Here is a 21,959-nt window from a genome sequence, read left to right as displayed (position 1 = left end):
CTGCCACAACCCACTGAACAGACTGGGAGAGAGTGTAAACTACAATGTAAACTATAATCTATGCTGTGTAGCAGTGCTCCAGAATGTATTCGTCAAATATAAAGAATGTGCCACACTGATGAAAAAGGTTGTTAATGTGGGAGGATGGGGAGTGGGGGTATATGGGAACCTCTTATATTTTTTAATGTAACATTTTGTATGATCTATGTATCGTTTTTAAAAAAAGATAATTTTTAAAATGTTATTGAAAAGTAAATAAATAATTTTTTTTTAAAGTATAGGGCTCCTATTTGGAATGACAGTAGTATCTTGATGGATGGTGGTGATGGTAACCGAACACTGCAAATGTAATTAAGAGCACTATAATATTTTTCTGAATGTAATTAAAAGGGGAAATGTTAGATTGTATGCATGATGACAGAATAAAAATTAAAAATCCATAGAACTACATTAAACAGTGAACCCCAAGTTAAACCACAGACAAAGTTAACAGCACAATTATAAAAATGTGTTCTCATCAATTTTACAGATATTCCACACCAATACAAGGTGTCAATAATAAGGTGGTATGTGGGAATCCCTATTTTATGCATGGCTATTCCGTAAACCCACAACTTCTCTAATAAAGAAAAAAAAAAGAATAATGAAGGCGAAATAAAGACATTTTTTAGATAAATAAAAACTTTCCGTGCCATACTTATGCTACATCAAATGCTAAAGAACGTTCTTCAAGTTGATAGAAAATGGTATTAGATGGAAACAGTTTCAAAGGAAATGAAGAACACCAGACATGGCAAATATGTGGGTAAATGTAATATAGTGCTTTTCTTCCTCCTATTTTCTTTGAAAAACCCACATCTATTCAATGCAAAAATTATTACACTGAATTAGAAGTATTAACATATACAGGTATAAAAAATATGACAACTAGATAAAAGCATGGCAGGGTCGAGTAAACAACCCTGAAGAGTTAAAAGAGTCTTACATTTCATATGAAGTAGAACAATACTAATTCAAATACACTACTGTAACCACTGTTTGCTTTCCATAGTGACATTACATCTTAATTTCTCTAAAGCCCAAGGCAGGCAGGCTCAAGAACAATGCTATCCTTCAAAGCCTTTTCTCACTATAGGTCCAATATAATTCACCTAAGGTTATCCTCTATGAGCCAGCTTTGGAACATTTTAACAACTACCAGTGTTCCATTTCTGCATCCGAAAACAAAAGAAGGCACTCAACTATGAATGCATAAGTTAAATAAATTACAACTAAGTAATAACCTTATTACTTTTCATTTTCCTCTGCTATATTAGTTGAAATCTGTATTTACTTAAGGCTCCTAACATACAACATATCAAGTTGAGGAAGGAGCTGATTTCTTTTAACTTATCAAACAATTCAAACCAATATTAGCAAAACTGACCTTAATTTCCTTTATCCCTTTCTTTGCTTTTAAAGTTTCTTCTGCAGCCTGTGATTTCTCATTCTTCTTTACTGTTTCATTTACAGGTTTCTTTCCACTTGGTATAACTCCAAAGAATTTCCGAATATCCTAAAAGCAAAAAAGAAGAATTAACTGCACAAAATTCTAATTCCAACTGTAAAAAGAGACAACTGCACACACATACACTGGTTTACTTCCACTACCCTAAGTAATTTCTCCATAGTGAGACAGGTCCATGTATACAGCAGCATGTTCTTTATGTAGAAAAGTCAACCTGCTAAGTTTTTTAATGCTTTCTACAGAAAATTTTAGCTAGAGGAGGAGGAGAAGCTTTGCTTAAGATAAATGCTGAAACAGTAATTACGATGACTGATCACTCTTGGGGAAAATGGTATCAGTTCTGATCATCTTAACTAAGGGATTAATGATTTAGGCTACAGGTGGCTGTATAAATAAGAGCACAGCAGAATACTAAGTAGCCAAGTAGAAAGAAGAAATCTATGATAGGCTGTAAAGACCTCTACAACAGGTTGTTAAGTAGAAAGAAAGGGAGGCAGAGACCAGTGCATATTAGGATACATATGAAGATATTTGTATGCATATGCATAAATTGTTTCTAGAAGGGAATCTAAGTAATTTTGTGTCAGGGAGCAGGATAGATAGATTAGAAGTCTGGGGAAGGAGAGTCCTTTTATTATAAATTCATTTTTTACTGTTTTAATTTTTATCATGTGCATATGTTTTTTAAATATAAATACTTGATAAAAAAAGAAAAAAGTCAACTTGCTAAAATTACTTGAGTTAATTATAATTTATCTAAGGGAAAAGTAATATTAATTCTCAGAACCTCAGCAAAAACAGAGCAAAGATAAGCAATTGAAGTTTTTGTTAATGACAGTGTACTTATTAAAAAGGCAAGTAAAAAGTATTAATTGATCAGGCACAGAGAAGGAGAAAACAGAGTTAAACAATATAATCCCTGTCCATGGGATTTATACTCCAGTTTGAGAGAAGAATAACTCTCACAATCCTGACCATTTAAGACTTTAATAACTAAAAACCTTGAAATTATGTTTTAATGATTTTTCCAAATTCTAAAGAAAAAATTTTGATGCATATTGCAGTATTACACTACTCCTGTGTTAATCTATAGAATTCAAATTAATCACGCTGAAATGTTTACACTGTAATTTCTAATTTAAACTATTCACTTATCCTTTGCATACATATTCTTCCCTATACTTTCAGAATTTGGTTTTGAAAAAATTGGTATAGTTGAAAGGGAACAGGCCTTAAAACGAGAGAACCCTGGTATGAACGTTTGCTCTAGTGTTTTCTACGTGTGACATTGGGCAAGTTTACTTCAATTTTTCTGGATCTGTTTTCTCATCAATAAAGTGGTACTAATAACACCCACATATTATGAAGATCAAATAGGCATCTACCACAATTTTGGTTCAGTAAAAAGCTTCCCTTCCCCTCACTTCTGAATTATTACCCCTTCATACCACTGAAATGTCTCCATTTACAATTATCTCTGCTCACAGGCAAGGACCAAAGGAGCACAGCATAATGAGGAGAATGAAGGATATAAATTCCAAGAACTAGGTTCAAGATCCAGCTATACCACATTTATTCTCTTCCTAGCCTGCTTTCAACTCTCTTCACCTGTTCCAACTTACCTTTCTTTATTGTAGCAAGGAAAATACCTATAAAAGTACTTTGCAATTATTTCCCTAGATCTTAGGACTAAATTATACACTCAAGTCAAAAATCCCAAACAAGTGTGTTGTGCAAACACAAACACACTAACTGCTTTATGGCTGAGCCAAAAAACAAAATAAATGACATACACAGATATGTTAAATTAAACAAACAAAAAAGATAAAAGACTCCCCTGGCTTTATAGCCTCTTTTATAAATCTCCTAATATAGAAAAGTTGCAAAACCATTCTAAATGAATGGATGCCTCAGCTGTGAAATGGAGACATTTGTGTCAGGAAATAAAGAAGAAATAGACAATAAAGAAAGCTACAGTCTTCCTTATAACTTGGAAAAAATCGAGTTTGAGGCTGACAACTACGTATTTTATTGCTTTTGAAGGAAATGAGAGTTTCATATTAGAGTTTCACTTTTGAAATTGCCAAGTGATTCTTTATTTGTGTGAGTGTTTTAAACACAGAGAGGCCATTGGAATACCAAAACTGTGGGTTTCTGATGAGGTTAAAGCAGGTTGTGGTTTTCAGACTTAAGGAACACAAATGCTTAAAACCGCAAAGAAAACGAAAGCAAAACATAATTTAGGGAATGGCATGTTGGTAATGTTGAACCCTGATGTTTTTTTAAAGGTTTATTTTTATTCTCCCCACCCCCCGCAGCTTGCTTGCTGTCTGCTCTCCGTGTCCATTCGCTGAGCATTTTTCCATGTCTGTTTTGTCTCCCTTTGTTGCGTCATCTTGCTGCACCAGCTCTTCACGGGCACAGGCCATCAGCTCTATGTGGGTGCGGGCCAGCTTGCCTTCACAAGGAGGCCCTGGGACGCAAACCCAGGGCCTCCCATGTGGTAGACGGGAGCCCAATCGATTAAGCTGCAGCCATTTCCCCAAGCCCTGATTTTTTATCTGCACTACACTGCCACTGCTTAGCATTGTTACACCCTTTTCTTCCTAAAAAAAAAATTATTTCTACTCCCAACAGCTTTCTTTTCCTTTTCCTCTATCTTCCCTTCCCTCTCCACCCCACCCTTTCCCCTGCCACACACACAACACACAAACTTCCCATGCCCTTATTGCTCTGATGGCAGCAAAAGAGTTAAAAAAAAGAAAGAAAAAATTACAGTACCATGACCTAACTCAATACCTATATATACTAAAAACCTAAACTTTTGGGAAAGATTTTTCATCACAATAAAAGTCATTCTACTCACATCTGGTTAGGACTGTCTGCAGGTGAGCAGTCATCTTGGGTGAAAATATCTAAGAGCCAGAAGTCATCAACTTGGCCTTACTTTACAGATCATGACCTTACCTTATGCTTTCAATTAACAGTCCCTACCTAGTATATATGCCAGGTCTTCAAAGTTTCATGAAATACAGAACAGTCTACAGCTAATCATGCTCCCAAATAATGGGTCTAAACACCTTTTCCTACACTGAATAATTGTTGTTGATAATTACAATAACAAGAGTAAAAAGGAACAAATTTTAAAATTTACTTTTATAATCTTGGCAAGGGTAAGGCCTTCTAAACAGAACATCAAGACTAGAAACCATCCATAAAGACAGATTTGACTACATAAAAATGTAGCTAACTTTGTAAACAAAGTTAAAGCACAAATAACTAACTTGACAATATCTACAACATAAGTAATACATAAAAGGGTTCCTCTATGGGAGCCAGTGTAGCTCAATGGCTGAATGCCAGCTTTCCACATATGAGATCTGGGGTTCAATCTCCAGTCCCAGTACCTCAGGGCAAAAAAAAAAAAAAAGGGTTCTACAAATCAAAAATAAATAAATAACCCAATAGAAAAATGAATACTACTAGCTATTAGCAGATACATTACAAAAGAAATGCAAATGACCAACATAACAAAACAACCTCACTAATAAACAAATTAAAATGTGACAAACGTTTCCTAAGTTTTAAAGGCTTGATAATGCTCAGATTTGCCAAGCTGCTCATTAAAAAAAATAAAAATAAAAATAATCTTTTGAAGGCCACTCTGGCAACACTTATCAAAATTTTAAATGGGCATACCTTTGTCCCAGTAATTCCACTACTATAAGAAATGTTTTTTAAAATATGTATTTTTATTTGAGAAACAAAAAGAGTAATTTATTCTCCTTATTTTCTTCTTCAATAGTGTTTAACTAAAAAGGACAGTTCAGGAAAGGCAAAACACTTAAAGATTTAGGCAAAGATTACATAAAAGGTAAAACAAATTTTAGCAGAGATTAAATTTAAAGTTTTTGATGCATTACTTAGTTCTACACATAGATTTATCTCTTGATAATCCTATGACATAAATAGGTAAATTGCACAAAAATATAATTAGACGAATATACTCCCATTTTATACATGAGTGAGTGGACTGGTTAAGTCAAACACAGGTCTTTTGTCAGTTTTGCCACTTATTAGGTATGACTGGGATTTGTTACCTTACTTCTCTGCCCATTAGTTTCCTCATGATGCCACCTGCCTCATAAAATTCTCATGGGAATAGAGGTGGCTTATTAACTTCCAGATAGGAACCTGGTCTTTTCACTCCAAATCTCTTTCATAGTTTTCCACTTGACCATGACTATTTCCATAAACTCTTAAGGATTTACAAAAATAGCCATACCTCCACATACTAGCAATTCTGCCTTTCCCTCCTCATTAAATCTACTACATTGGATCCTGTATGCTTACAGGTAACGCACTGTGTCAGAGACACACAGAGAAAAATGCCCTCAGGAAGCTACTAGTAAATAAAAAATTAAATATTATTAAGTGCTAAGACAGAGCTAATCAAAAAGCTATGAGAGCCTCAGGGACAGCATCCTAGAGGAAGCAAGACTTGAACTGGGACTTAAAATGATCAGCAGAAGGGAAGGAGATGTGGCTCAACTGACTGAGCGCCCGCCTACCATATAGGAGGTCCAGCGTTCAATACCCAGGGCCTCCTGGCCCATGTGGTGAGCTGGCCCACGTGCAGTGCTGTCGTGCGCAAGGATTGCCATGCCACGCAGGGGTGCCCCTGTGTAGGGGTGCTCCATGCGCAAGGAGTGCGTCCTGTGTGAAAAACGTAGCCGGCCCAGGAGTGGTGCAACACACATAGAGAGCTGACGCAACAAGATGATGCAAAAAAAGAGACAGATTCCCAGTGCTGCCTGACAAAAACGCAAGCAGACATAGAAGAACACACAGCAAATGGACAGAGAGAGCAGATAACAGGGGTGGGGGAGAAGGGGAGAGAAATAAACAAAATAAATCTTTAAAAAATAAAAAATTAAAATGATAAGACACAGTTTATAGTTATAAAAATTTGACATTGAATATATTTCTATAACTTCCATACCACAGTCTTGTCTATCTTATTCACCACTGTATCCCCAGTGCAGGGCCAGCACTTCAGAAAAGTAGATACTTAATATTCTTGAATGCATGAACAGTTAGTTATTTCTAAGGTCACTGACCTTTCCACCTGGGCTCAGAAAGAGGGATTCTTGTCTATGAAACCAAAATTCACTGTAGATTTGTTATTAAAGGTTATCGATTACAAGTGGATGTGGCTCAGGTGATAGATAGACCCAGGTTTGATCCCTGGGGCCTCCTGGTAAAAAAGAAGAGAAAGTGTCTGCACAGCGAGCCAGTGCCCACCAGTGCTTGCACAGTGAGCTGAGCATCTGCGCAGCAAGTCAAGTGCCCACATGGGTGCCCACATGGTGAGACAAGTGCCCATGAAGTGCCATGTGGTGAGCCGAATGCCCAAATGGCAAGACAGTGCCTGTGTGGCAAGCTAAGTGCCTGCAGAGCAAGCCAGTGCTTGCGCTAGTGAGTCACGCAGCAAGATGATGCAACAAAAGATAGACAAAGGGGAGAGTCAAGGTGAAGCACAGCAGAGACCAGGAACTGAGGTGGAGCAATTGACAGGGAACCTCTGTCCACATCAGAGGTCCCCAGGATGAATCCTGGTTAATCCTAGAGGAGAAAGATGAGAAGAGAAGACAAAAAAAAAAAAAGGAGATACAGAAGATAACACAGCGAATGGATACAGACAGCAAGTACAGCATGGCAGGGGAGGGCACTAGGGAGGAAGAGGGGAAGACAAATTTAAATTAACTAAAAAAGAAATCATTTTTTTAAAAAAGATTATGTATTAAAAGAATCTTTAACTGGAACTATTTTTTCCTATAATTTACCTTTTTCTTTTTATTAATTTAAGAAATTTTAAGAAGGTATTCAATTAACACCCTGGTTATGTACATTTTTTTAAATATACTTTTTAATTTTTTAAAAGATACTTTGATTATATAAATGTTACATAAAAAATATAGGAGATTCCCATATCCTTCATTAGTGTGGTACATTTGTTACAATTGATGAACACTTTTTGGAGCATTGCCACTAAGGATAGATTATAGTTTATGTTGTAGTTTACACTCTGTCCAGTACAGTTTTGTTAAGTTATGGCAAGATCTATAATGACCTGTATCTGTTATTGCAATGTCATTCAGGACAATTTCCAAGTCCGGAAAATGCCCCCATATTATACCTGTTTTTCTCTCTCGCTGCCCTCAGAACCTCCAGTGGCCGCTGCCTCTATATCAATAATAAAAGTTCTTCCATTGCTAGAATAACAATAAGTCTATAGTAGAATACCAGTAAGTCTACTCTACTATATTCTTCATTCCCCAATCCTGAAGATTCTTGGATGGTGATGCCCACTCCACCTCTGAGAGGGGGCTTCGATCCCATAGGGCTGATGGATGGGACTACCCTGCTTGCAGTTGCAGACTCTCTCTGTTCCTTCACATGGTCATTGTCCATCATCCTCTCCTTGTTAGTTGTCCTGGGTGAGTCCAATGAACTGGAGAGTAGGTGTTTTAACTCTATTGAGATTCAGGGCCCAGGTGGCACATGGACAGTCCAAAGATTTATGTCTCTTGGACACACACCCATCAACTCTAGTACTAACTATAGGTTCAAATAGAGGGGCAGAAGAGGCATGTGTAAGGAAACCACAACTGAGTCCAACTCTGTCACACTGGGGAGTATAAATTCCAAAGTCGGGCCCACTGGCATTGTTTCTGAGCTAAATTATTAAAAACTGACCTTCTATAATTGACTCTCATACCTGGTAATATTACAATATTATGGCTACTTTCACTTTTGATCAATACTTCCTCTTCTTCAAAATTTGTTATTAGCCAAGCAAATTACATTTTTTTGAAATAATAAATACCTCTATATATAACCAATGCTACTGATACAATAAAGTCTAGTACAGGCCTCAAGAATTTCTCCAAAGACACTGGCAAGTGAAATAGAAATATGGTCTGAAAAGTCTTTGAAAAATAACAAGGTTCTAATCAGTAAGAATTAAGGGCCTAGATGAACTTCTTTCATTCATTCACTTATTCATGCAACAAATATTTATAGGCCAAAAACCATTCTTGGTGCTTAAGGTAAATAAAACAGGCAAAAATCTCTGTTCTCATGGAACTTTTATTCAACTTTTTGTTCTTGATCTTTCTGTCACTAGAAAATAAAAGAGAGAATAAGAAATAAAGAACAGATAAAATAAAGCACGGCGAGTCAAAAGAAATGGGGAACAAAAACAGCTTCCCCTACTCACCCTAGAATCTATTCACAGGGGAGCGGATGTGGTTCAAGTGGCTGAGCACCTGCTTCAAACATGAGAAGTCCCAGGTTTGGTCCCCAGTGGTCCCTGTGTCCCCAAAACAAACAACAAGCAAACAAACTCAGGGGAACCAATGTGGTTTAGTGGCTGAGCGACAGCTTCCCACATAAAAGGTCCCAGGTTCAATCCCCAGCCGAAGTACTTTAAAAAAATTTATTCACAGGCTACATGATAGGTGGTTTCTACTGAGAATGAAAAGACCTATTTCCACTCTTAGTTGGTTCGAGGAGGATGTGTAAGATTCCAAAGCTATATTTAATATCACATACCTTGGACTAGTACTCTCTCAAAGAAATAATGTACCATGGAAAGCTTTTAGGTACCTGATCCAAAATACAACCTAACACTAGCAAAATTAAGTGAAAATGAAAATAACTATCTAATTTAGGTTGAAAAAATAAATACTCCTTCTTACATGCATACTTGGGATAAATGAAGCATTTGAAATTACTTGTGCTTCATATGATTTATTTCAACATTTTGACATTTTCACCAAGTACAATGTATTCTGATTATGGTTCTTATTCATACAGAAATCAACTTTTCATAAATGACTACTGGTCAAAAAAACTCAAATTTAATCTACTCGAATGGTCAGAGAACATTAAGGTCAAATTGGAAATAGACCTGCAACATAAAATAGTATGTTTCCATGTTACATTCTTCATTTGTCATTAAATACTCGACAGCTTTAAAAAAAATTTTTTAAATCTATTAAGGGAAGCAGTTGTGGCTCAACTGATAGAGCGTCCAGGATGTCCTGGCTCATTGGTGAGCTGGCCCATGCGCAGTACCGCCATGTGCAAGGAGTGCCATGCCACACAAGTGTGTCCCCCACATAGGGGAGCCTTATGCACAAGGGGTGCGCCCCACAAGGAGAGCCACCCTGCACAAAAAAAGTGCAGCCCACCCTGGAGTGGTGCTGCACACACCAAAAGCTGACACAGTGAGATGATGCAACAAAAAGAGGCACAGATTCCCAGTGCCACTGAGAATGCAAGCTGACACAGAAGAACACATAGTGAATGGATACAAAGAGAGCAGACAACAGGGGACGCGGGGAAGGGGAAGAGAAATAAATAAAAAAATCTTTGAAAAAGAAAAAGCTATTTTAAAAAATACCCAATAGCTTAGATATAATGTCATGTATAAAGGGCTAGTGAAAATGTTCTCATACCAGTAAGTTTACATTGCGGTTAATTTGTCTTTTATTGGAAACACAAAGGTTCATCTGTACTCATGCATTCATCAAATATTTATTGAAAACATACCATATGTCAGGTACTACATGTAGGTTCCCTATCTTTGTACCTACTCTTCAAGAGTTGATATGCTGTTGAAGGAAGTTGTTGATAACAGGTTATCTGTTTATTAAAATACACCAAAATGTGGGAAGCAGATGTGGCTCAACCAGTTGGGCACTTGCCTAGCAGATGGGGGATGCCAGGTTCAGGTTCTGGTGCCTCCTAAAAGAAGACAAGCAGATGCCACCTCCTGCCACGAAGAGCTAAATGCCGCCTCCTCCCACTGCAACTAGCAAATGCCATCAGCTAGCAGACACCACAGCCCACAGGAAGTGGATGTGGCTCAGGCTGTTGGGCATGTGCCTCTCATGTGGAAGGTACAGGGTTCGGTTCCCAGTGCCTCCTGGAGAAGGTGAACAGACAGACGAAAAATCCCAAAACGTGTGCCAAAGAAAGAAAATGCATAGTCTTCTCAATAACTGTGTCAGTAATGTTTATGATTTTATAAATCTGATGAAAGTTATGACTATTTTCCACAGAAATATATTAAGACACATACAAAACTTTGCATATAATTTTAGGGTTTATTCCCGAGACCTTATCAGATCTCCATGAGCCCCAAGTTAAAAACTCCTAAAGTGCATACCCACATCACACACTCACACTCACTCCCATTTCAACCTCAGTGCCATACACTGATACCAATGCCTCCTAAATCTTGTCTTCATTCCAAGCCTTCTCTGAGCTCCATAATCAGAGTCAACAATCTGTCTGATACATCGCCATCCAAACACCCCAAGGGTGCCTTCAACTCAGAATATCCAAAACCAATGTTCTAGGACCTTGCTTCTCTCCCTTTACACCCTATCTCAAAATAAAAACATGGGCACTGTCTTTCCTCCTCACTTTGACCCTCTACCTAATCATCTCACATCCACTTACTAATTATTGATGTCTTCTTGCCTCCATTCCCACTGCCACTGTCCTAATTCAAGGCTTCCTTTACTTAACAAACCTAACTATGTGTCAGATACTACACGAAAATTAACTCAACCCACGTAACAACCCTATGAAGTTGTTAACCCCAATTCACAGATGAAAAAAACTGAAAATGCCAAAAGGCGCTCTCTAATAAAGTTTTAAAATTTAAGATGCTCTTAAAAGTGGGCAAAAAGGACTTCTTGCATTTTCCTACCTTAAGATATAATAAGCAATTCTACAACATTATCATACGGCAACACTGCCTATCAGACATCTGCACAATATGAGACTTTAATGTACATATACAAAAAATACCAGACTTTTTCAAGTACTCAAAATATGCATTTGTTAGAGCCCTTTAACCAGCTCAAGAAGTTTCCAAATCGGTTGATTTTAAATCTATGGGTAGAGATAAAGATGAGGAAAAGAAATTTTAGTGACAAAACGCACACACAAGTGAACTATTACAATGACCTTTAGCTTACGACAATCGAAACACAAATGCTGATATGTTTTTCATTTGACGTATAATCAAATAGCTTTAATTACTTTATTCCACTGCTGATGGCCTCAACCAAAACACAAGTATATCTGGCTATCTAAAATGAGGGGAGAAGGGAGTCAGGGGAATAAATGATGTAGCTGTGCTCATTTATCTTTGAAGGGTACAGGATTTTATGCAAAATTAGTAATGCAGTACTCTGCAGAGTAGTTACCAAAATGTTATATTTTGGTTTTACTTCCCTTTTTTTTTTTAAAAGATTTATTTTATTTATCCCCTCCACCCCACCCCCACCCCCCCATTGTTAGCACTGGCTGTCTACTCTGTATCGGTTCGTTATGTGCTGTGTCTGCTCGTCTTCTTTTTAGGAGGTACTAAGAGCTGAACCCAGGGACTCCCACGTGGGAAGGTGCCCAATTGCTTGAGCCACATCCATTCCCTGCTTGTTATGTGTCTCAGTGTTTCCTCACTGTGTCTCCTCATTGCGTCATCTTGTTGCATCAGCTTGCCACACTGGTGCATCACATCAGCTTGCTGTCTTGCTCATCCTCTTTAGGAGGCACCCCCAGATACCCAACTGCTTTAGCCACATCTGCTTCCCAGCTTTACTTCTCTATTTTGATAGTAATAAATACATAAACATATAAATAGCCTACCCAACCCACAGGCAGAAAATGATTATCATCAATATACTTCACAAATCTATCCAAATAAAAAAATCTTTTAGCTTGAAAACCTATAAAATGCAAAATTATACATCTGACTAAAATATTCAGTGATGTAACTGATGACAGCATAGTAGAGAAAAAATATGAAATAACTTTAAAATATTTAAATTTATATTACAACCTCATAAATCTGAAAGAAAAAAGTAAGCTTTTGGAATGCTTTCCCCCTAAGCTCTGGAAAAATTCAAAGATGTCCACTCCCACCACTTCTATTCAACACTGTATTTGAGATTCTAGTCAGAACAATTAGGCAAGAAAATGAAATAAGACATCTAGGGGGAAACGGACTTGGCCCAGTGGTTAGGGCGTCCATCTGCTACATGGGAAGTCTGCGGTTCAAACCCCGGACCTCCCTGACCCGTGTGGAGCTGGCCCATGTGCAGTACTGATGCGCGCAAGGAGTGCCCTGCCACGCAGGGGTGTCCCCAGCATAGGGGAGCCCCACCTTGTGCCCGTAAGGAGAGCCGCCCAGCGCGAAAGAAAGTGCAGCCTGCCCAGGAATGGCACCGCCCACACTTTCCGTGCTGCTGACGACAAAAGAAGCGGACAAAGAAACAAGACACAGCAAATAGACACACAGAACAGACAACCGGGGGAGGGGGGGAATTAAATAAATAAATAAATCTTAAAAAAAAAAAAAAAGACATCTAGATGGGAAGGAAAAAGTAAATGTGCAGTTTATATGACCTTGTATATAAAATATCCTAAGGAATACACTAAAAAACTATTAGAATAAACCAGTTCAGCAAGTCTGTAGGATATAAGATCAATATATAAAAATCGAATGTATTTCTATTCACTTGCACTGAACAATCCTAAAATGAAATTGAGTACATTTTACACTTTTGTAAACTGTAAACTCAATTTGGTAAACATTTTGTAAATATTGTAAATCCCATTCCCAATAGCTCCAAAAGAACAAAAGACAGGAGTAACTTTTAACAAAGTTTTAAAACTCTGAGAACTGGCAATATACCCTGTGGTGGTATGAAGCTGTATGTACCGGACAAAAACATGTTCTTAAATCTAACCCATTCCTGTAGATGTAAACACACTGGAAGTAGGGCCTTTGGATAAGGTTACTTCAGGTAGGGTGTAAATCACCTCAATCAGGATGCGTCTTAACCCTCTTACTGGAGTTCTTTATAAAAGGGATGAATTTTTTAAAGGGGAGGGGGATGAACACAGAGAGTCACAAAGCAAGCTGAAGGAGAGACCAGCAGATGCCATCATGTGCCTTGTCGTGTGACAGAGGAGTCTAGGATTGCTGGCAGCCAGTCTTTGAGAAGAAAGTATCACTTTGATGATGCCTTGATTTGGACAATTTTCCCTGCCTCAAAACTGTGAGGTAATAAATTTCCATTGTTAAGCCAAACCATTTCATGCAATCTGCTTTCAGGAGTCTAGAAAACTAAAACACTCCCCTAAATTGATCTACAGATCAATCTCTGTCAAAATCTGAGCTGACTTCTTTGCTGATTCTAAAATTCATATGGAAATTCAAGGGATCCAGGATAGCCAAAACAATCCTGGAAAAGAAAAAATTAGAGAATTCACACTAGCTGATTTCAAAACTTACTAAAAAGCTACAGCATTAAGATAATGTATTACTGCCATAAGGACAGACATATAGACCAATTATATGGAATTGTGAATCCAGAGGATGGAAAAAAAAACCTCATATTTAAGTATTCTGATTTTTTTAAAGGAGGTACTGAGAATTGAACCCAGGACTTCATACAAGGGAAGCAGGCACTCAACCACTGAACTACATGCACTCCCAAAGAATAGTTGGTCCATTTGTTTGTTTTTAGGAGGTACCGGGGATTGAACCTAGGAACTTGTATGTGGAAAGGAGGTGCTCAACCACTTGAGCTACATCTACTCCCCAGGACATTGATTTTTTCTTTAAGATTAATTAATTAATTTATTTATTTATATCCCCCCCCCCAGTTGTCTGTTCTCTGTGGCCATTCACTGGCTGTTCTCCATGTCCACTTCTATTCTTGTCAGCGGCACCCAGAACCTGTCTCTTTGTTGAGTCATCTTGCTGCATCAGCTCTCCGTATATGCAGCACCACTCCTGGTCAGGCTGCACTTTTTTTCACGCTGGGCAGCTCTCCTTACAGGGCGCACTCCTTGCACACTGGGCTCCTCTACACGGGGGCCACCCTTGTGTGGCACAGCACTCCCTGCATGCATCAGCACTGCGCGTGGGCCAGCTCATCACACTGGTCAGGAGGCCCTGGGTTTGAACCTTGGACCTCCCATGTGGTAGGCGGACGCCCTATCCATTGGGCCAAATCCGCTTCCCAGGATACTGATTTTTAACAAGACTGCCAAGACAATTCAATGGGAAAAGAACAGTCACTCCAACAAATGGTTCTTGGACAATGAGATATACATATTCAAAAGAATGAACTTGAACTTGTACCTCACATCATGTATAAAAATTAACTCAAAATGGATCAAAGATCAAAATGTCAGAACTAAAATTATAAAACTGCTAGAAGAAAACAGGCTTAAACTGTCATGACCCTGAATTGAGCAATGATTTCTTAGATATGAAATCAAAAGCTCAAGCAACTAAAGAAAAAGAGATCAATTGGACTTCAACAAAATTTAAACCTTTTGTGTATTAAAGGACACTATCAAGAAAGTAAAAAGTCAACCTACAGGAGTCAACCAGCAAGATGGCAGCGCAGTAAGGAGCTCCTAGAGTCAGCTCCTGCTACATGGCAGTTAGTAAAACCCAGAGCTACCTGTACTAGCTGAAGTACCTGTTTAGGGGCTCCAGGAAACAGGAATAGCATCCTGCAACATCCTTAAAGGATTGGAAGGAGGAGACTGCCCATTTGCAAAGAAGACCCGTAAGTAGAGCACTCCATGCCATGGAGGCAAGTGCCCATCCTCCACTGGAGGCACAAGCCACCTTCAGAGCTATTCCAAGGCTGGAAGTGAAAGCTCCACTTCCTAAAAACAGGGAAGGAAGAGACGGTTGGGCACCAACTTCAACTACTGATGAGTAAATTCAGCAGGCTAAAGTATAATCCTGAGAACAGCTAAATTTGAACCTGTCCAAGTCAGAAAGAGGCCAGTAGCCACCATCTTAACTCCACACCTGGCATGAGTGGAAGTGGGGTGGACTGAAAACCACAGTGCTGGTGGGGACCGGCTTCTTTTCCATCCAGATCAGATTGCAGCTCTAGCATAAACCCCAGCCCAACCTCCAGCAGGGAGGAAGCTGGAGGGACCTGCACCAGCCTCTCTAGGAAATTACCAACCAATCCGCAGAGGCCAGTGATCATCCTACTTAGGCAGCACAATCTGCCCCAGGAGCTATTCTATGGCTGGAATTTGAAGCGCCATTTCCCAAAAACAGGGGAGGAGGAAACGGTTAGCAATCGATTTCAGCTACTGATTAATGTATTCAGCTGCCTAGAGTATAAGCTTAAGAAACACTAAAGTCTAAACTTGTCCAAGTTAGAAAGAGGCCAGTGGCCACCATTTTTACTCCACCCCCAGTCTGAGGGGAAGCCAGCTGACCAAAAATCACAGTTACAGTAGGAACCGGTTTCTTTCACCCAGATCAGCCTGCAGCCCTAGCCTAGGCTTCAGCCCCACTTCTGGCAGAGAAGAGGCTAGTGGGCCCTGCACCAGCCTATCCAGGTAACTGCAGGTATACTTAGCTGGCACAGACTGAATAATCAGAAGCCTATCAGTCAACTGCAATCATCTTGGACCTGCACTGCAATTGCTGCCCACATCTGCAGCTCCATCCCCACCCCAGGCAGGGGATAAAGGGGCGTGAAGCTTCATCAGTCTCTCTGGGCAACTAGAGTCTAGGCCTGCATGACTTGGATTATTCCACACAGCTGTGACTCTGTCCCTACCCCAGACAAAGGAGAAAGTTGAGAGAAGCTTCATCAGTCCCTGGGATAATGAGAGCAGCTTGAGCCTCCACAGCTTATAACACCAACTATATCCTTGGTTTCCACTGTATAACCAGCAAGGGAGAAATGGCAGGAAGCCCTAAACTAAACAGAAAAAAAGGACCCAGAATAAATACTCTAGTAAATCAGGTGCTAAGACACCAACAAAAAATTACAATCCACAACAAGAAACAAGAAGATATGGCCCAGTTTAAGGAACAAGCCTCCAGATGACATAAAGGAGTTGAGACAACTAATCACAGATGTTCAAACAAATCTCCTTAATAAATTCAATGAGATGGCTAAAGAGATTAAGAACATTAAGAAGACACTGGATGAGCACAAAGAAAAACTTGAAAGCATACATAGAAAAACAGCAGATCTTACAGCTATCAATTTAAAAAAACATTGGAATCATATAATAGCAGATTTGAAGGGGCGAAATAAAATTTTTTTTTAAAAAGTCAACCTACAGGGAAGAGGATGTGGCTCAAGCAATTGGGTGCCTGCCTTCAACATGGGAGGTCTGGGGTTGGGTTCCCAGTGCCTCCTACAGAAGATGACCAGACCCTGCAATGAGCAGATGCCACAACTAGCAGGAAGTGGAAGTGATTCAAGCAAATGGGCACTCACCTCCCCCATGGGAGGTCCCAGGTTCAGTTCCCAGTGCCACCCAAAGAAGATGAACAGACAAAAAGCAGACAGAAAAGAGAGTCATGGGTAGGGGAGGCAGAGGTGATATAAATAAATATATACTTACACACGTACATGCATACAAACATTGGGGAAAAAATCAACCTAAGTAATGGGAGAAAATATTTGCAAACTATCTACCTGATAAAGGTTTAGTATCCAGAACATATAAAGAATTCTTACAAATCAACAACAAAAGACAAAACAGCCCAACTTAAAAATGGGCAAAAGATGTGAATAGATACTTCTTCAAAGAAGATATACAAATGGCCAGCAAGCTCATAAAAAGATGTTCAACATCATTAGTCATTAGGTAAATGCAAATCAAAATCACAATGAAATATCACTTTATACCCACTAGGAAGGCTATAATCAAAATGAAAGTTAACATCAAGTGATAGGATGAGAAAGTGGAATCCTCATACACTGCTAGTGAGAATGCAACATGTGTTAACCACTTTGGAAAACAGTCTAACAGCTCTTCAAAAAGTTAAAACAGTTAACATATGATCGAGCCCATCGAGCCCTTCCTTGAATGGACATATGAAAAGATATGTCCACACAAGAACTTGTACACAATTGTTCACAGCAACGTTCTTCATAATAGCCATAAAATAGAAACAACTCAAATGTCCATCAACTGATGAATGGATAAAGAAAATGTGGCATAGTCATAAAATGGAATATTCTTCAGCAATAAAAAGAAATGAAGTACTGGTAGGTACTACCAGTGAATGTACACAGATAAACCTAGAAAACATTATGCTAAGTGAGAGAAGCCAATCGCAAAAGACAATACAGTATATGATCTATTTTCCATTTATATGAAATATACAGAATCGTCAAATCCATAGATAAAGACAGAAGATAGATTGGTAGCTACCTAGGAACTGGGGGTGAAGAGGGTACATGGTTTCTTTTGGGTGTGATGAAAATGTTCTAAAATTGACTGTAGCGATGGTTAAAATCAGGGAATTGTATGGTATGTGAGCTATATCTCAAGATTGTTATTTTTTTAAAACCGATATATTCTGGTGCTGAAAAGAGCTAGGGAATATGGCAAGTAAATGTAGAAGAGGGTGGTTGTGGAGAACAGCTGCTTTATACTAGAATTGAGAATGGCACCTCTTAAGGAAATGGCTGAGACCTGATTGATTAAAAATCTTTTTAAAAGGCAAACATGCAAGGATCTGGAGGAAGAGCATTCAAAAGAGAGGAAACAGCAAGGCCCTGAGATAAAACAAGCTTAACATGCTCAAGCATCAGAGAGATGATATCAGAGAGACAGGCAGGCACCAGATCTTATCAGCCTTATAGAGCAAAAGCTATATTACAGTAAGGTCACAGCACTGCTCCACAAGGAGCAGTGAAAGGTAACCCCTAGACTGAGGCAATGAAGCAGCTCTTGAAAGACTCAACAGCTCTTCAGAAAACCTGTCCCTTAAGTTTCATGTGTAATTAATTCAACCTTAGGTATATTTTTGGTAAATAATTATACCAGTCAATGAATTAAATATACTGACTTCTTAAGAATGGTAGCTCAGTTTTATACACATTTTGAGCATATAGTTTATATAACTTCTTTTTTTGTTCTCTATATTTTTATTTTAATTTCTTTAGTAGATAATATATCCATATGGTTCAGAATTCAAAAGAGTAACTAGTGCCCCTCCCATCCTTCCTCTCAGACACATACTTCCCATTCCTAGAGGCAACAAATGCTATCAGTAAGTTTCTTGTGTATCCTTCCAGAGACATTGTGTGCATCTACAAGCAAATACATATTTCCCCATTTCCATATAAAATGATTTTTATATTACTAATACACTTACTGTTTTGCACCTTACTTTTTTCACTTAATTTATCTCAGCAATTGTTTCATATCAGGGCATAAACAGTTTCTTCAGTTTTAATAGCTGCATAGTATTCCATTGTGTGGATATAGTACTTTATTTCTTCATTGATTTTTTTTTTCAGATACCTGGGACCTCATATGTGGTACTGCAGCACACAACCACTTGAGCTATGCCAGCTCCCTATTGATAATTTTTAATTGAAAAATATTTGAGAAAAAATGTAGCTCCCAGGGCAAGAGGTGTTAATCTTGCATATACTGATGGGCTTCACAAAATATGTAAATCCCCTAAAATGGTATGCATAGGCCTCTGTGCGTTTCTTTCAGCAGAAAATCTGCATGCCATTCACTACATTATCAAAGGGAACTACGACCCAAAGGTTAAGAACCACTGTACTATAATATAGTTTGTATATAAGTGTTCAATAAACATTTGTTGAATAAAATTTTAGTCTAGGATTTTGCTAATTTCTGAACTACAGACAGGAAGACAAAACTGAATAGCAATATAACCAAAAGTTCTTATCTACTCTATAGAACTTTTGCCCACTAACAAATAGCAAAACTGAGCAATTTGACTCCAGTTTCTTTTCTGACTTTAAATTTTAACTCACACCATAAAGAGCACTGAAGAAAAGAAAAAAGAAAAAGTTAAAAGAACCTAAATAATCAAAAGTTGTCCATATACCTGTTATTCACCCTGACTGACATCAGAGGCATCTATGATGTCTCTTATACTTTATGTGACTTTCCATGGAGTCCTTCCTAAGAAAAATAGATCATTAGTAGTTGGCAGTTTTATGTCTACCACATGTCAGGCACCAAAATGGAAGCTTGACATACATTATCTCGTTTAATCTTCAAGACAGGAACGGCAGCTATTATTTTCTTATCTTTTATAAATAAGGAAATGGTGGCTCAAAGGGGTTATTAAAGTTAAGGTACTTACTTGCCCAAGACCACAAAACTATTAAATGGCAGAACAAGATTAAAACACTCTCACCTTCAAGACTCCAAATCTCATCAACTTTCCACAATATCTGACAGTGCCCGAACTCCAAACTGTAATAACCATTTCAGGGAGGCAGTGTACTGTAGTGTTCAGAAAAACCTAGGTTCTAATTCTAGTTCAACCATTTATTAGTTTTATAACAGACTGGGTTTTTTTGTTTTTTGTTTTTAATAAGAGATTTTTAAATCCTGAAAGTCTCCTCTACCATCTGAAAAACTGGACTGCTGTGAGGTTTAGATGAAAAAAACTATGTAAAACAAACAGCTCACATGTGGACCTGAAGAAGAGGCTTGGTAAGGGGTGCCTATTATCATTATCATTTTAGCCTTCTTTCAGAAAAAAACAAAAAAGGGCTCCGAGGTTTCCCATTTTGTCATAGAACTTTTCTCCCAGAACGTTGGCACTCTGACAGAGAAGCTGAAAAACTACTGACAAAATTATGTCTAACTAGTATCTTCTGGCTTATTCTAACATCTTAAAGTATAATTTCTATTTAAAATATTCCAACCCATACCTGTATCCATTCCCATACCATGCTGAATGTGTTTTGCTGGCTGGATAATTATTTCACTCTCAATTTATCTAAACGCTTTATTCAAAAGTATGCACTGAGTTTTTTTTTTAAGGTGACTATGAACATCCTAATAAGAGGCGACAGTTGTCAAATTATTGTATCTTTTTCCTGTAATCGCTTTAACTCTTAAGAATTCGCCTAAACAAAACATCCTCCCTTCAAAACAGCAATATGATGAGCGTTTCGCGTAGCTGTTAATAATCAAAGTTGAAAGCCTGAGACAACTTACAGCAAAGGAAAGTTTTTTACATTTCCTTTCTCTCCGGACCCAAAGCTTGGAATGAACGCTTTAGGCAAAAGTTCAACTGAAGTTAGGAACAACGCTGAACAGGAAAACTTTATCGCTACCCCAAAATCACCTTCATTACACCCTTCCTGCCTCCCTTCCCCCAAGGGTGGGAAAAAGCGAAACGCCTGCGCAGTTCTAAAAGGCCTGAGCCCCGGCTGCAGCCCACAGCTAGAACCCGCCGCCCAAGAAAAGTCGTGCGACCAGTGCCCGGTGTGTTGCCCCTTCAATGCCTTCGTTCCCCCTCCAAGAACCCCCCCCCCCCCACCGCCATCCTCCTCTGCCCTCCACGCAAGGCGTTTCCTCGTCCACATCCTGACAGCAAAGTATCCCAAACCCCCGAACCGTACAGCCTCTCCTAGGGCCTCACCATCGCAGCCCAAGGATCGAGGCGCGGCAAGGCAGCAGAAGAGCCGGCCGGATGGGGAACCCGTTACCGGGGCTCGGGATCCATTCGCGCCAACAACTTCTCCCGCGAAGTAGAAGGCCGAGGCAGGGGCGCTTCGTGATGACGTCAGGAGGCGCGCGCTTCCCGGCGGACCGGACTGGGGCGGGAGGTGCAACGTCGACTTCGGTAGCGCCAGGGACTGTGGCGGGCTGTTTCCCTCGCGAGGAGTGACGGGACCGTAATCAGTGCTCACGTTTGCTTCTTCGGGTTTTGGCGGGGGCGCTGAAGTTGGGATTTCGAGATTGGTTTCTTCGGAAAGCTGGGTACTGTGGCTCCTTCCGGTTACACGCCCTATGGTATCTTTCGAATGTTTTTACAACCACTCGCAGTAAGATGTACATTTTAGATATACATTTTATATACCACATATGAATATTTATGTGAAACAGAAGTTTCACCAAACAGTTTTTACACAAATCTTTTACTTTTTTTTTTTCTTGTTTGTTTGCTTGACGCGACCCACAGTTTGAAAACCACCAGGCTACAGGACTATCTCTGGGTTGTACAATTCCAAAGCAAAACGGACTTTGGTAAAAATCATCTGGTCACCACCGACCCCGTTTTATAAATGAGAAATATACGGCCCAAACAAGTTAAAGGGTCCAGCTTTGATCCAAAGCTGAGCCAGGTTCAAAGTCTAGATCTCGTAATCCGCAGCCCTCCACCACTGTCTAAACCCTCAGAGTAGTGGTATGTGTGAAGACAAGACATAAAAACAAGGTTCATCTCCCGAAGAAAAGCAATGATCTCCAAAACCTTGGAGGAAAAAAGTTCTCTTTTAATAGATAAGTAAATGGATTGTGGAATAGAATGCAAACATTTGCCTACGAATCAAGAGAAAGCAAGAAT

At 39.0% G+C, this 21,959-nt stretch overlaps 2 protein-coding genes across 9 annotated transcripts in view; one reads left to right on the top strand and one right to left on the bottom strand.

Annotated features, from left to right (window-relative positions):
* WDR19 (WD repeat domain 19) overlaps positions 1 to 19,236 on the top strand; it is a 188,229-nt gene extending 168,993 nt beyond the window's left edge. The window contains exon 37 of the mRNA XM_071216978.1: positions 18,913 to 19,236. The gene's annotated coding sequence lies outside the window, so the exon portion shown is untranslated. The remainder of the gene's footprint in view (positions 1 to 18,912) is intronic.
* Positions 1 to 21,206, bottom strand: part of RFC1 (replication factor C subunit 1) — a 100,842-nt gene extending 79,636 nt beyond the window's left edge. For 5 of the 8 annotated variants that reach the window (XM_023583788.3, XM_023583790.3, XM_071217006.1 and 2 more), the window contains exons 1-2: positions 21,033 to 21,172; positions 1,427 to 1,555 (exon numbers count right to left, since the gene is read on the bottom strand). In XM_023583788.3, the coding sequence (XP_023439556.1) occupies positions 1,427 to 1,555; positions 21,033 to 21,035 (132 nt within the window). In that variant the 5' untranslated portion in view covers positions 21,036 to 21,172. Of the gene's footprint in view, positions 1 to 1,426; positions 1,556 to 21,032 lie in introns of all 8 variants that reach the window. The other 3 variants (XM_004475451.5, XM_004475452.5, XM_071217004.1) reach the window with 2 other exon arrangements.
* Between the last annotated feature and the right edge of the window lie 753 nt (positions 21,207 to 21,959).

This window comes from Dasypus novemcinctus, chromosome 1, assembly GCF_030445035.2.
Source record: "Dasypus novemcinctus isolate mDasNov1 chromosome 1, mDasNov1.1.hap2, whole genome shotgun sequence".
Taxonomy (NCBI): Eukaryota; Metazoa; Chordata; class Mammalia; order Cingulata; family Dasypodidae; genus Dasypus; species Dasypus novemcinctus.
Note: the sequence above shows the minus strand (reverse complement) of the source record. Positions and strands in the feature narration are given on the sequence as shown.